Source organism: Typopeltis vanoorti, chromosome 12 (assembly GCF_054136105.1).
Source record: "Typopeltis vanoorti isolate ZY-2024b chromosome 12, IOZ_Tvanoo_1.0, whole genome shotgun sequence".
Lineage (NCBI taxonomy): Eukaryota > Metazoa > Arthropoda > Arachnida > Uropygi > Thelyphonidae > Typopeltis > Typopeltis vanoorti.
The window spans coordinates 119,538,736-119,555,205 of NC_143560.1; the positions used below are offsets into that span (position 1 = coordinate 119,538,736).

General features: G+C 34.6%; 1 protein-coding gene across 2 annotated transcripts in view; it reads right to left on the bottom strand.

The window, feature by feature from the left end:
• Positions 1-281: 281 nt before the first annotated feature.
• The window catches only part of LOC150101178 (uncharacterized), a 322,911-nt gene continuing 306,722 nt past the window's right edge, over positions 282-16,470 (bottom strand). Inside the window, exon 17 of one of the 2 annotated variants that reach the window (XM_090401128.1) lies at positions 282-1,215. In XM_090401128.1, the coding sequence (XP_090257254.1) occupies positions 1,021-1,215 (195 nt within the window). In that variant the 3' untranslated portion in view covers positions 282-1,020. Of the gene's footprint in view, positions 1,216-11,924; positions 12,109-16,470 lie in introns of those variants that run through there. The other variant, XM_090401129.1, reaches the window with a different exon arrangement.

Here is a 16,470-nt window from a genome sequence, read left to right on the forward strand (position 1 = left end):
ACATATAGTACCAACTACTAAACACAGCTCTAGCAGACCATATGTTGGAAACTACACAGGATGCACTGAAGGAGGAGAATGATCTCACTGCTCTACAAAAACAAATTCCAAGAAAGTGGTTTCTACTCTAACAATGCATTAGTCAACAAGCATGACCTAAATTTTCCAAAAATATGGAGGCAGGCATTCTGAGATCAACTTTACTCAACCAAATCAATATTGTTATTACCTAATCATCTGACAATCAATCCCCCCCCCCCTTCCCTTGTATGTGTGTAAATATGCATATACACTCTATATAATATTTATACCTTTTAATATAAAAATATACATTCACTATTTAACTACCCTTATATACTATTAATTATGTGAGTCTGGTAGCTCAACAATTAAGTTCACCTTATACAACTCAGTCAGCAGATTCCTTTTCTGTCACTGGGAAATCCAATCACTTTGAATTTCTCATTCTGTTGTGATGCTTGCATCATACTTCATTTCTGCTGACTGTGCCCCCCGCCCCTCACCACCACAGTGTTCGTGGCAAAGGCAAATATTGCGAATAACTAAATAATTTGTTAGATAGCTGTTTTCCTTCCAATAAATGACAAGATGAATAATAATGACCAATCTTCAACACATATCTCCTAGTTCAACAAACTACTGTTTTTGAAATATACTTACAGGGTTATAGAAAGTATTTAAAATAAATGAAGTATATCAAAAACAGTTATTTAAAATGTCATATTTACATCTTTACTATCTTAGCATCAACAGCATCTCCCTTTTTAACACTTCCCTTATAAATGTAATGAAGAAGTTTAATGTGCATCATAGCAGTTGGTGTGTGTGTGTGTGTGTAAATATATATTAGTTTGTCTTAAGTTATACTGTACATAAAAAAAGGGCACTTGTCATCTTTGTATTTTAGAACCTGTCTGTTGATAATCACAATAATTATGTATCTCATAACATAATTACAGCAGCAGACTAAGGGTTCCACTTATAAACATGAACAATATATTACATGAATCCTTCCATGTAGCTAGTATCTAGATGCTGTATAAGAGTACGGATGAAAGCCATTTCTTTTCTTGTATTTTCAAACATAACTCTGGGATCCTCTGCCATACAGCGCAAACAGTTAGGAGCCATTACCATTGCCAAATTATTAGCATCCATCTTAGTTACGGAACAATTTTCTTCAGCTGCAAAAACCTGAACAAAACCTTAATATATTAATACATTTAATATCACTGTTACACATATATTTTTAAATAGCCAATAATAAAATTTGTAAATAACAAGGCATTTAAAGTAGGGATGCGGCAAACCACGATTGGTCCGAAGTATGCTGAATTCAATTTTTTAAACAAATGTTTTTGCAAAAAAAATAAATAAATAAAAAATAAAATAAAACCCTCATTAAACAATGATAAAAAAATCTTGAATATTCAAAGCATTTCTTTATAAAATTTAATTTAGAATGTTTAAATGTTAATTCAACATGCTTTGGCCAATTGCACAATAAAGAAAGATGGAAAAATATCTGTAATAATACTTCAATGTGAAAATGCAAAAATAAAAAGAATCGTACTTTATTCATAACTGAATATGTGAAAACTTGAAAAGTGTTTCGAAAAACGACCAGAGAACTTATGAGAATACAACTTGTATCATCAGAATTGCCTCAGCTTGCAACTAGTTTAAAGACATAAGCGCTTTCCTGGTAACCATATATATGCCTTTTATTAGTGCATTTTTTGATTGAAGTTTTGCTGGGCCTGACAGTTGTTTTGAGCTGTTTGTTCTCATCAGAGATCAGAATAGAAACTTAAGAGGACAAAAACTCATTCAACACCAAAGCAGTCCTGAGTTGGAAGTTGTATGTTTCATAAGTGGGCGATCAATGTGTAAGAATAATTATCAGAGAAGAGCCTAAGAATCTCAATTTCAGCAGTGTAAATGAACAGGCCAATCCATATATAGAAACAGTTTTTTAAGTAGTGCAAGCTAAGGCAACTCTGCTGCCAAGGATTATATTCTCATATATATATATATTCAATTATGAAAATAAGCATAGATCTTTAATATCCCCTCTTTCTGTTTATTAATGATTTTAGATAGCCGAAATAAAGATTTTGTCTCTTTTTTGATAAAAAAAAAAAAGGGAAATAAAATTTTTGCTTTCCATAAATATAACAAAAACGTCAAATATTAAAATTAAAAGTAGAGCTGAGAGGCTTCAATTTGTCAGTAGTAAGATATTAAAAGGAGGATATTATGACTCTTTGTTAAATTTTGTTATCAAAACTTAAGCTTCTTCCACATTTAGCTATAAAATACAAATGGATCTATAATATCCTCCATTATACATTTTTAAATTAAAGATGCCAAGAAATTATATTCTTGGTTTAATCCTTTATCCAAGAGTAAGCATACAAAGTTTGCGGCTAAAGTATTTTCATGACTGGGCAACTCGTTACTGATGAAACCTCAATAAAGGTCAATACCGGTGTGTGTAGTGACCCTTCCCATAATGCATAGCATTATATATGTCTGTAAGGATATCTGCTTTGCATTATGGAATACTAAGGCAAGTGATGTGAAGTCATTAGCTTCTTTATACAAGTTGCCTAGTCCTGAAAATACTTCAGGCACAAACTTTGTACGCTTACACATGAATAAAGGATTAAATCAAGAATATAATTTCTTGGCACCTTTAATTTATAGCAGTGTTTCTCAACTGCTGGGCCCTGGTATCATTTATACTGGGCTGCGAGAGGTTCTCCTGAAATTTGTCATTTTAGTTTTCTAAGCATTTTTCATGAATAAATATTTATAGTGGAAATAAAAGCTCAGACCCAGAAGGCTTAAATATTATCTGTGTAGCTAATGTCAGTGACCAAGCTGCGTATTTTTAAACCTGGAAATATTCATGAATGATCGGGAATTTTCAGACATCGAAATCTTACAACATTCGGGAAAGGAAATACCACTGTTTATGACCAGTCATAAAAATTGCCTGCAAGCCGATCACAACAATGGGAGGCATATCCTCTGTTCTCAAAACTGCACAAAATAACATCTGTGTTGCAAATGTCAGTGACCAATCAGCAAGGAAGTATAAAGAAAATTTTTCCACTGAAATTGAAGATGAAGGCAGTCTGTATCTGGTTCTCAAATCTAGTAATACTGTTTATTCGCAAGTTCGTATTGCAGTGCAGAACTCATTAATAGACAAGGGACTTTGTTTATTTTCGGTGTTAAGAAATCTCGCATTGAAGGTGTTTGTGAAGCAAAAAATAGTGATTCATCCACCTCAAGCCTACAGCGCATTCTCCAGGATGTATAAAAGGAAGGGAAAACTACCAGCACACAGAAGAAAAGCCTGCATTCACTCATAAGTACACGGACAGCTATGTAATAGTTCTTCTGAACTATTACAAAAAGAATTACAATATATTAATTCCTCCTTCATATCCAATGGTTATAAGAATTCCTTCATAAAAAGAGCTTTAAGTAGTCTTGCTTCAGCATCCTCCTCAAATACAGACGAACCTACGCATATACTGCTGTTGTAAATTACCGACCGATTAGCATATCAGGAATCACTGTCAAGGTCTTAGAGAAAATAGTCAAGAGGAAAATACAAGATTGGATAGAAGAAAATGGGATACTGTATCGGGGACAGCATGGTTTTGTGAAGGGTAGGTCATGCCTCAGTAACTTGCTCACGTATTATAACACAGTGACGGCTGAACTGGATAAGGGTAATGGGTTTACGGTGATTCTACTGGACCTTGCCAAGGCCTTTGACAGGATTCCACATGGAATTCTAATCAGTAAATTGCAGCATATGGGAATGGACATAGGGTTGGTGAGATGGATAGGAGGGTGGTTGACGGAGAGATATCAGAGAGTGGTTTACTCGGGAGTAGAGTCCACAAGACGGCCTGTGACTAGTGGTGTGCCACAAGGATCTGTTCTTGGACCACTGCTGTTTAATTTGTTCATAAATGATATAGGAAATGATCTGAGAGGAACAGTTCATTTGTTTGCGGATGATGCGAAGTTGGGTAGGGCAATAGTGAATGCATATGACGTCAAAATTTTGCAGGATGATTTGGATAGATTGGAGGTCTGGGCTAAGGAGAATGGATGTCAGTTTAATGTGGCAAAATGTAAGGTTATGCATTTTGGGGTGAAAAGATTGGCGGCAGTTTACTGCATTGGTGGAACCCTGCTCCAGGAAATTGATGAGGCATGAGATTTAGGAGTGTTGGTGGATAAGGAATTAAAATTTAGGGGACACATTGCAAAAGTGACCAAAACAGCTCATCAAATCACTTGGTTGCTGAAGAATACGTTGACAAGCAGGTTATTGTTCCTCTGTATCGAGCCTTGATAAGACCCCATCTAGACTACTGTGCTCAGATTTGGTCACCTAGGTTTCTTCTTGATGGGGAGGAGGTGGAGAGGATCCAGAGGCGAGTGACCAAGATGATAGCAGGTCTGTGGAATGAACCGTATGAGAACAGGTTGAGGATTTGTGGGTTGCAAAAATTGGTTGATAGGCAGAGGAGGGGAGATATGATTGAGACATTCAAATTACTGAAGGGTTTCTATAAAATTAATTCAGAAGATATTTTTGAGAACAGGGCTGGTTGTGGGAGGACTAGGGGACATCCATGGAAACTGGGCAAAAGTGTGGTTAGTAAAGGTGTTCGAGCTGGGTTCTTTACTTTTAGAGTAGTGAATGAGTGGAATGCGCTCCCTGAGTCTGTAGTGGATGCTGTGACAGTGAATGAGTTTAAGGCGAGGTATGATAGATACTGTATGAATGTCAGATAGTTGTGATGAATATGATTTGGGGCCTCCCTCGATGAGTCTAATGACTCCCTGGAGTTGCCCGTAATAATAGTAATAGTAATAATAGTAATATGTATCCCCTATGTGCAAGGAGTTAGCAAATGTATAGCTATTAAAATATGAAGTGTTAAAACCACTAAATATTTGTGTGGCCTTTCGACCCGTCAGAAAAAATCTCCACATTCCTCACATCTCCAAAGGGCAAGCTCCCACATCTCAGCTATCCAGGTGTCTACCAGATTCCCTGCTCTTGTGGGTTATCATATTTCAGACAAACAGGAAGATCTGCTCTGATTAGAAGAACCCAAGTTGTATATCCAGTACCTTGAACCTGAATAGTCTGGACTTGCAGAGCATGCCATCAGCGCTAGACATAGAGTTCAGTGGAACAAGACAAAAGTCGGTTCCTAATAGAACGGCTTTACAAAGAAACATGTGAAACGTTACTTCACTCCCCTAACCTAAACAGATCCGATGGTCTATGTCTTTCCCCCTTGTGGGAGATAAAATCAGCAAATCTTTCTCACTTGTAATTGTACACACACACACACACACACACACACACACACACACACTAGGGGACTCTTCCCCCCCCCCCCCATATTCCAGACTGGTAGGCCGGTTCTTCTTGAATTCAGATGACTCGACACTCAGGGTAGCCCCCCGAGTTTCAAAACGTTTCAAATAACTTGACAAAAATGTTACGAAAAAAAAAAACGTTACAGCCTACATCCGTTTCAAGCCGACGTCACATCCGTTTCCAATTTCAGCTTATCATTTTATAGTATAGAGTAGATATTAAAAAAGTAAGAAAAGAAAAAAAAATTTTTTTTTTAAAATAAATTTAGGAAATTTAAACTTAGCTACTTAGGTGGTGCTTTGTGAATATAACAGTTATTGTTTAATTAGCTCTTGTACCTGTACTGATGATGCCTGTGATACTCAGGCGAAAATTCTACGAATAAAGAATATTTTACATGAGTTAATTCTGTTATTATAATAGTAAGTAATATGTCTACTCACGGTATTTTCTGACTGAAACTTATAGTTGATTCACACTTGGATGCAAGACTACAAATTTACAATAAAATGAATGGCATAATTAAAAGAAATTTTGGAAAACAAATGAATAAAGAAAGTCAACTGAGATTACATAATATGACCTCTAAACCATCTCTCAAATTTGGAAGTGAAACCTGGATTCTAAAACAGACAAAGATTGGAAGCATCACAGATGAAGTTTCTAAGACCTCTCCTGGGACTCACTAGATTAGATAAAAAGAAAAACACAGAAATAAGAGAACGATTAAATACAAAGAACATCGTACAAGAAATAGAATATCAGCAAAATTGGCTACACCACATAGAAAGGATGAATAACAATAGAATTCCCAAACTAGCATATATATATAAACCTACAGGAAGAAGAGACCGCAGACATCCAAGACTAAGATGGAAAGACCAACTTCATCTGCAGAGCAGGAACAGGATATAAAAAGCCTATACCTGAATTGCTCAGACGATGACAGATAGCTAAATGTAAAAAATTGTATTCCATTGGCTTAGAACTCATTAAGCCAATCTGCAGCAAGTAAAATGAGAGATATCCCATTGTCGAATGATACAGTCGAAAGGCGGATATCTAATATCGGAGAAGACACAGAAATGCAACTCACTGAAAAAATTTAAAAATTGAAATTGTTTGCATTACAACTGGATGAATCTACAGATATTCAGAACAACAGCATTTTACTTAAGTATGTACGGTATATTGACTCATGATGAAAGTGACATGAAGGAAGACATTTTAAGTGTTTCTGAATTACCTATGCATACCAGCAGTGAAATTTTCAAAATTTTAAATGGTTTCATTGAAGAGAGAGAGAGGTATCAAATGGAAAAATTGTGTTGGAGTTTGTACTGACAGTGCTGTCTGTCTTACAGGTAGAAATTCAGGTTTAGTCACTAAAATTAAGGATATGGCAGGTAATAATTTATTGTCAACACATTGTTACATTCATAGGCAAAACCTGGCCTCCAAAAAAAAAGGCACTTGAGCTTAATGAAGTCCTCTCTCAATTTGTTAAAATTATTAATTATATAAAAAACAGTGCTTTAATTACAAGACTGTTAAAAGCATTGTGTGATGAAATGGGCTCTGATCATCAAAATCTTCTTTTCCATTCGGAAGTTCATTAGCTTTCCCGTGGCAAAGTTCTCAAGAGGTTATATGAACTCTGAAAGGAAGTTAAGCTGTTTCTAATTGATAAGAAAAGTGACCTGTCCCATTATTTCTAAGATAAGAAATGGGTAGCCAGGCTGGCATATCTCAGCGACATATTTTCTTACATAAACAAGTTGAATTTAAAACTTCAAGGTCCAGATACAACAATATTTAATGCTTGGAACAAGATCGATTCATTCAAAAAGAAACTCAAACTCTGGCTTAATATGATTGCAAAAACAAACAATGAAATGTTTCAATTGTACTCATATTATATTATGGAAGCGGATGATTTTTATTCCCCTTCAAGGCTGCAATAATATCTGAAACCCACTTGTATTATCACAAAGTATTATCCCGAACATGAGGATCCTCAGAGGGAAAATATGTGGACTATGAACACAAAGAGACAGCTCTTTCCCATGAAGAAACTCTTCAACTTATTGAATTATCATTAGACAAAGGACTGGAAAATACTTTTAATTCTATGAGTAATTCGAAGTTCTAGGTAAGAAAGAAAAATGAATATCCAAATTTACATGAAATAGTAGTGGATTTTTTCTTTGTTTATCAACCACATATCTTTGTGGAACTGCATTTTTTGCCTTGACTGTGCTTAATACCAAATGCAACTTTCTGACCGTCTCCGTTTGGCTATCACTTCAATTCATCCCAGAATTAAGCAGACAGACAGAAATTGGCAACAAAAGTCTCACTAGCCAACTAAAATCTTCAAAAACTCAGTTTATCTTTTTCAATAACTTATAATTGCTGTGGTTAGAATTGAGAGATTCATATATTTTTATTTATTAAATTACATAGTTTGCATAAATTCTCAGCCTAACAATGAAAAAACGAATTTATAATTTCAAAATTATTTTTAAGATGCTAAGGACCGGAGCAATCAAGAATGAAAGAGGTGAAATTCTGATAGAAAAAGAGAAGATATTACAGAGATGGGAAGAATATGTAAGTAAACTTTACGAAGACAGGGAAAGAGGAGAAAATCAAAGGAAAGAACATAGTGGGCAGAGACTGTGCATCATGAGGGAGGAATTGAATCTAGCGATTCAAAAGATGAAAGAAGGAAAATCCCCTGGAATAGATGGTATACAGATAGAACTTATAAGGAATATAGGTGAAAAAGGTATGGAAGTGTTATGGCAAATTATTAACGGAATTTATGAAAGACAAGAATTACCAGAGGAGTTTAGAAGATCAATTTTTATCCCCATTCCAAAAAAGACGGGAGTTTTAGACTGTAACAATTTTAGAACGATAAGTCTTATAACTCACAAAGCAAAAATTCTGGTGCAAATAATTTTAGAGAGAATTAGGAATAAAATAGAAAAAGAAATGAATGAGGAACAGTTTGGATTCAGAACCAACAGAGGAACTAGAGAGGCTATAACTTGTCTAAGAATTATTGGGGAGAAAACACTAAACCATGGTGGAAAGTTGTTTATGGGATTTCTAGATTTTGAAAAGGCATTTGATACAGTGAAACATAAAAGGCTTTTTGACATTCTAGAAAATACTGATATTGACTCTTATGACCTGGAAATTTTAAAGAGATTATATTGGTCACAAATAGCATCAGTATGTGTAAATGGAGAGGAAACAGGAGAATTCCTGGTGGAGAGAGGAGTCAGACAAGGATGCAAGTTATCACCATTATTGTTTAACTTTTATAGTGAACAAATGTTTAGAGAGGCACTTGAGGATGTAGAAGAAGGAATAAAAATAAACAGAAGAATCATTAATAACTTAAGATATGCAGATGATGTAGTAGTGATGGCAGAAAGTGAAAATGGGTTACAACAAATTATTCAAAGAATTGAAAACTCTTGTAAAGAGTATGGAATAAGAATTAACACACAAAAGACCAACATAATGATAATGGGTAGAAAAATAGGAGATAATGTAAAATTAAGATGTGGAGGAAAGATTTTAGAAGTGGAAAGATTTCAATATTTAGGTAGCTGGATCTCAGAGAAAGGAACTTCCGAGTTGGACATTAGAAATAGAATAGGCAAAGCTAAATCGGCATTTATGGAAATGAAGAGAATTTTAATAAACAAGAACACTAAAATAGGCGTTAGAATTGGAATAGTTAAAGCAACAGTTTGGAGTATTGCAAGTTATGGAAGTGAGTCATGGACACTAAGAAAGAGAGATATGGAAAGAATTAATGCATTGGAAATGTGGTGTTATAGAAAGATGGAAAAGATTAGCTATACAGAAAGAATATCAAATCAAGAAGTTTTAAGACGAGATGGAAAGAACACTGTTAAAGAATATTATGCAAAGAAAGACTAAATTTGCAGGACATCTTCTGAGAGGTTCTTCGGAACACCTGACAAGAACTATATTACAAGGGAAAGTAGGGGAAGAGAAGACGTGGAAGACCAACTAGAGAGTGGTTTAATGACATCGTTGAATGGACTGGTTTAAGAATGATGGAAGCGACAGACAGAGAGCAATGGAGAAGAGAGCTGCTCATCTGCTGCAACCCTCTTGCTAGAGGATGCTACTGGACGACGACGACGATTTTTCAACATAATCTCCCTTAAGACTAATACATTTATTCCAGCGATGCTCCAGCACCATTATCCTGTCCCTATAGTGGTTCTCAGTAAGATCTACAAAATACCCCTCTACAGCTGTGATCACCTCTTGATTCAAAGAAAAACGATGACCAGCGAGAAGATTTTTAGTTATGTCAAGAAAGAGAAGTCAGAGGGAGCCAAATCTGGGGAATAGGATGGATGTTCCAACAATTCATAGTGCAGGTTCCTTAATTTTCCCATAGTGAAAACACTTTCGTGGGCAGGTGCATTGTCCTGATGAAAGATGATTTTTTCTTCTGCAAACCGGGTCTTTTCTCATGAATTTTTTTGTCTAGTTTGGGTTAAAAGAAGATAGGAATAATATTCCTCAGTTATTGTTTTACCCTTTTCAAGATAATTAATAAACAAAATGCCTTTAGCATCCCAAAACACTGAGCCATGACCTTTCTTGCTGATGGAACCAACTTTGTCTTCTTTGACACTGAAAACCGGCTTCTGTCCTGTTTTGACTCCTGTTTGGATTCTGTTGTGTAATGGCGAATCCAAGTCTCATCCATAGTAATAAATCGATGCACAAAATCAGTTTTATTCTTGTTAAAACACCCCAAGCACTGTTAAGAGATTTTTATGCGAGTGCGTTTTTGATCTGCTGTGAGCAAACGCAGCACCCATCTTGCACAAAGCTTTTTCATTTGCAATTCTTCATGCAAAATATATCCTACATGTTCTTTTGAAATGCCTATAGTCTCAGCAATTTCATGCACTTTGACTCACCGGTCATCCAATACCATATTGTGCACTTGATCAATGATTTCTAGTGTTGTTACACTTTTTTGAACGTCCTTCATGTGGATCATCTTCAAGGCTGGTACAGCAACCAATTTAAACTAGGCAGCCCATTTCTTAATTGTCGAAAACGAAGGAGAAGAGTGCCCATAAACTTTTATGAACTTCGAATAAATTTCTTTTGGTGTTAAACCTTCTTTCCCGATGAATTTTATAACCGCACGATACTCAATTTTATCCATTTCAAGGGATACAAACAACACTTTTGCTTCAGACAGCTGTACAAAAATAAAAAAAAAATTGATAGAATGACTTGCAATTTCACATGGATGCTTATGAGAGATGTACCAACTTAGAAAAAAAAAAATCTTGCCAACATTGTTGCCATCTATGGTCAAGGCCAAGAACTTTTCAGACCACCCTCGTATAAATATTTGGTGTGTGTATGTGATAAGTGTTTTGCCGACAAGTTGGCATCCTTCTGCTACTTCCCCTGCTCAACTGACTTCTATGGTGAGTTACAATGCATAAATATTTTTCTCACTACCATTTTTTTTTCAAACTAACATCATTAAAATCAATTTAATAATACAATGATCAATTTTACACTGAATAAAATTATAAATTTTTGATGATCAGAATGGGATGTCAATGAAAATCAGCACAACTTAATTTAATGATGTTGGCCTAAGAAAACTACAAAATTTCATTAGTCCAGTGATTGATAACTAATTTAAATGTAATTTAATATTTGTCAACATGCCACACTGTATACATATGTGTGCTAATACTCTTTATGATTATGCTATAATTAATTCTTATGTTAGCTTAATGTATGAACTTTAAATAAAAAAATTGGAAAGGTATTTATGAGTAAATTTGTTGGGACCGGGCTCTCGTCTCATAAAAAAAGAATTTACCAGGCTGTGTCCCCAAGAATGCTGAGAACCACTGATTTATAGTATAACATAACCAAGTGGAAAAACTTCCAACAACATTATATATCTTATTTATTCCAAATTAATTCTCTTTGCTCAATATAATATTCGATTATGCACACCCACAGTTCACTTATGATGAATTTAGCTTTTTTGTCATGGATATTTGCTATGATCTATTTAGCAGAAGGTTGTTGCTCTTAAGATTTCTGTATGCACAGAATGTCCTTTAAACAGTATTTTTCAAAAACTTTTCTGATCATGACCCAAATGATCATGACAAAAGTGGAGCAAGATACAATCACTTCACCACTTAAAAAAAATTTATCTTGAGCCCCAACCCATATAAGATATTAAACTAGTAAGAACAGATGTTATAATTTGAGCCAAAACGCCAAGATACAAAAAAGTGCAGTACCCATTCATGAAACAATATGTGCTCTTACTAATATAATAAAATAAAATTAAAAAGGTAACAAAGTTAATATCAAACATGGTTTTATTAATTTAAAAACAATATTAAAAAAAATACAAAAGCAAAAATTAGGAAATATTTTATTTACTGTGACGGGTGTTCTTGCCATAAAACATACAAGGATTTGTTTTTATTCACATGAATAAACAGATGTTTGTTCACTACACCTATTCCTTTTAGAAGTCGGGATGAAAATGTCCCTGTATAGTGATAAACATCCTCTCTGCAACAGACACCATACTGATACTGCAAATTCAAGAAAAATGTCTTTATTATTGTATCACTAAATACAGTACGGGGACAATTAGCGTCTATATTCTAAATGCAGTGATAATTAGTGTAAATTAGAGATAACTAAATGAAAATGTAAACGTAAGAAGCCTGAATGGCAAAGAAATGGAGCTAGCTGAGGAATTAGATAAGTACCAGATCGACATAATAGGGGTGACTGAAACAAAAAAGACCAAAACTGGTGAGATCTTTCTGAGCAATAAATACAAAATGTTATATTCAGGCAATGACAATCAAGGAAAAGAAGGAGTAGCCATAGTATTCAACACAAAATATGAGGCTAATCTTCTTGAATGGCACTCAGTCTCAAGTAGAGTAATGTGGGCAAATATGAGAATGGGGAACTGGACAATGAGACTTATTTGTGCCTATGGTCCCACAGAAGGTTCTACTAAGGTAGAAGTGGAGGAATTTTTTGACGCTTTAGAAAAAGCAACTGACACAATGAAAAAGGAAAAGTTGGTCCTTGTTGGGGATCTAAATAGCAGAGTAGGAAATGATTGTGAGACATACAAAAATATTTTGGGAAAATTTGGAGAAAAGAGCAAAGCTAATAATAATGGCAAATATCTGTTGGATTTCTGCTCAGGACATGGACTGGTTATTACTAACATGTTCCAACATAAAAATGTGCACAAATTCACATGGAGAGAAGAGGCAAGGAATAAGAAAAGTCTCATTGACTATGTTATTGTTGATAGTGATGTTTTCTGCCTGGTGCAGGACACCAGAGTGTACAGAGGATTTGAAATTGGAAGCGATCACTATTTAGTCTTGAGCAGGATAAAATTGAATTTCATATTGAAAAACATGTAAGAAAGTTTTAAAGCGAATAAAAGTTGAGCAGCTCTCAGATGTGAACTGTAGACTAAAATACAGAAAGATTATTGAAAAGAAAATGAAAGAGTTTGAGAACAGGAATCAAACCTTGGAGATTCAGTGGCAAACTCTGAAGAAAACATTGATTGATTCTGCCAGAGAGGCATGTGGTGAGGTTGTGTGCAATGATAAAAAAATCAGAACTCCCTGGTGGACACAGGAAGCTAAAGAGGCAGTGAAGGAAAAGAAGAAAGCATATCAAAAGTTCCTGCCAAATAAGTCAGCTTTTACTCTTACAGAATACAGAGACAAATGTAAGAAAGCAAAACAGTGTGTAAAACTAGCTAAACAAAAGTCATGGGAGTACTTTGGCAAGAATATCGAAAATAATTATCAAGAAGGTGGCAAAATATTCTGGAGGTTGTTGAAGAAGCTTAGGAATGGAGGAAAGAGTGCTGTAAAAGGAATTAGAGATGATAAAGGTGACATGAAAACAGGAGAAAAAGATATCCTTGAAGTATGGAGTAATTACTTTGAAAAACTGCTAAATGAAACAAGCAATGATGACAGCACAGTGATAAAAAACACTGACCAGGCAGTCAGGAATACATATCCATACTTGAAGTAGAAAAAGCCATCAAAGGCTTGAAATGTGGAAAGGCAGCAGGAGTAGATGATATTCGACCAGAAATGCTGAAGTATGGTGGTATAAAAGTGTTACAGTGGCTGCACTGCATAGTTCAGAAAGCCTGGACTGAGGGACGAATTTCCGATGATTGGAGTAGAGCTCTCATAGTACCCATATATAAAAAGGGAAATAAAACTGAATGTGAGAATTACAGAGGTATTTCCCTACTGAGTGTTCCTGGCAAGATCTATGCAAGTATACTTGAGAAACGGTTGAGAAGAATTGTGGAAGAAAAGCTTGGTGAAGAACAAGCTGGATCCAGGCCAAATAGAGGCTGTCAGGTTCAGATCTTCACTTTATGACAAATAGTCGAGAAAGCATGGGAATATAACAAAGATCTGTATTTAAGTTTTGTCGATTTGGAAAAGGCATATGACAAGGTGCCAAGAGAGAAGCTATTCAATATGCAACAGTTATATGGTGTCAATAGGGCATTATATCAAGCAATACTTAGTCTTTATTTGAGTTGTAAGTCAGCAGTTAGAATTGAAGGAAGTAGAGGAAGATGGTTTAATGTTAAATCTGGTGTGAGACAAGGATGTACATTATCCCCTCTGTTATTCATTATCTATATGGATCACATTATGAAGGAATGTGGTATTAAACCTGATATCAAAATTGGAGATGTTAATGTCAGCTCTTTGCTTTATGCGGATGATGTTATACTTCTAAATAAATCTGCTACAAGTCTGCAAGATTCTCTGACTAAATTGAATAGCTGTTGTAATAGATATGGTATGAAGGTCAGCAATAAAAAGACAAAGACAATGAAAATAGGCAGAATCATTGAAAATGTCAACTGTGTTGTGAATGGAGAACCTGTGGAACAAGTAAAACATTTCAGTTACTTAGGCACGATTTTTACTGAAGATGGTAAATTAAATATAGAAATAGACAACAGAATCAGCAAAGCTGGTATGGTGGGAAGTCAACTGAATAAATTCATATGGAATAAGAGAGAAATTAGTCGGAACACTAAATTAGCTGTATACAAGACAGTGTTCAAACCAGTTTTAACTTATGGATCTGAGAGCTGGGTCAGAAGTAAAACACTTGACCAAAGACTAGAGACCGCAGATATGAGAGTCCTGAGAAAGATTAGAAGCGTGAACAGATGGCATCAATGGCAATATCATATTAAAAATGAGGATATTAGGAAAGAACTTGACATTGTCAGCATCCAGGAATGCGTTAGCAGAGCTAATCTCAGGTGGTATGGTCACTTAAATAGAATGGGAGAGGAAAGATTAGCAAAACAAGTGTTCTCTGCCAGGTTGGCAGGAAAACGACCCAGAGGAAGACCAAGATATGGGTGGATTGATACGGTACAAAGTGCCTTAGAGGATAGAAATATAAGATCTGATAATGTTGGAGTCTTGACAAGTAACAGACTGATTTGGAGGAAAATTGTAGATAGTAAGTTAGTAAGGAAGTTCCTCTCCCTTCCCACAGATACTATATATTGCATACAGGCAAGCAAAACAGTTTTACTGTAGCACCAAACACAGCATCTAAATAAATTCATCGTCCTAACAACCAATTTAAAAATTTCAGTTGCACAAAATTCATTGTCACATCTGTTCATAAAGCGGTGGTCATTGGGTGCAGAGACTAACTTATAAAAAAACAAACATAGACACACACACAAACTTAAATCAGAATCGTGTTTGAAATTTCCGTATTATTAAGATGATTCACCAATACTAATTTTACAAATAAAATATAATTGAAATTATTCAAACTAGAATGCCGTATATATTTAAAACTTTCTAAAAAAATGTGCCTGCTAAATGTGGAAGGGACATAATATATCATCAAGTGAATTCCTGCTTGAAGCAATGCATGTAAGATGAACCATTCAGTGTGAATGTGCTAACGCTACAGAAATGTGTTGTGAAATACACTCTGATATTTTCTATTTTATTTCATTAAAAAAAAAAAAAAAATTGGTTGCAACTTACTGAACTGATTTCAAGCCCCATTATCAGATCATGATCTGTAGTTTACAAAACACTGCTTTCAATAGTGCAAACCACAGCAACTCTGATGCCGAAGGTTACTTCCTTATAAACTCTGGTATATTTTGGAAAATTTAAGTTCTTTCTACATGTAGCTTTGGCTATAAAATACATTGGATCCATACCATTCTCCATTCTAATACAATAAAACTGTCATTAAATTTTATAGGGACTATTTATTAAAAATAAATAAAATAAAAAGCCCAAAATCATGACAAATATTGCACTTGTTTCCTTAAATAACAAAATAAAAATATTAACAGAAATTTTATTTTAAATTGTGAAATATAAGGAATAATTATGGACAAAATTAATTATTAGATGTAAGAAAATAATTTTTTCAGCATTTTTGGGATAAGTCTGTCTGGTTTTTTCAGAAATATTTTCCCTTCTTAAAAAACCTTTTCTGATGAATATGTTAGTAGCTAGTGTTGGATATGGATAACAGGCCATGTTTATTTATTTTTTGAACAGTTGAGTATGGCCTGTTATCCATTTCAAACATAATCCAAAGATTTTGCCTGTTTGTCATTGTCCTCACCATCTTTTTTGTAAATTCTATTTTATTATTTCTAGTTCATTCATTAAATCAAATAAAGTTCATTGTTCTAGAGATCTGTAGATTCTGATTGCTTATTATTCATACATTCTGGTATGATATTCCAGTTTTATTATGCTTTACAAATTTGTCACCATGCTTGTGTTTTTACATGATTAATCAGAGATGTGCATTTCTTTTTTTGCTATATCACTCAGATGTTTATATATATATTTTTGAATGTTTTACATTTT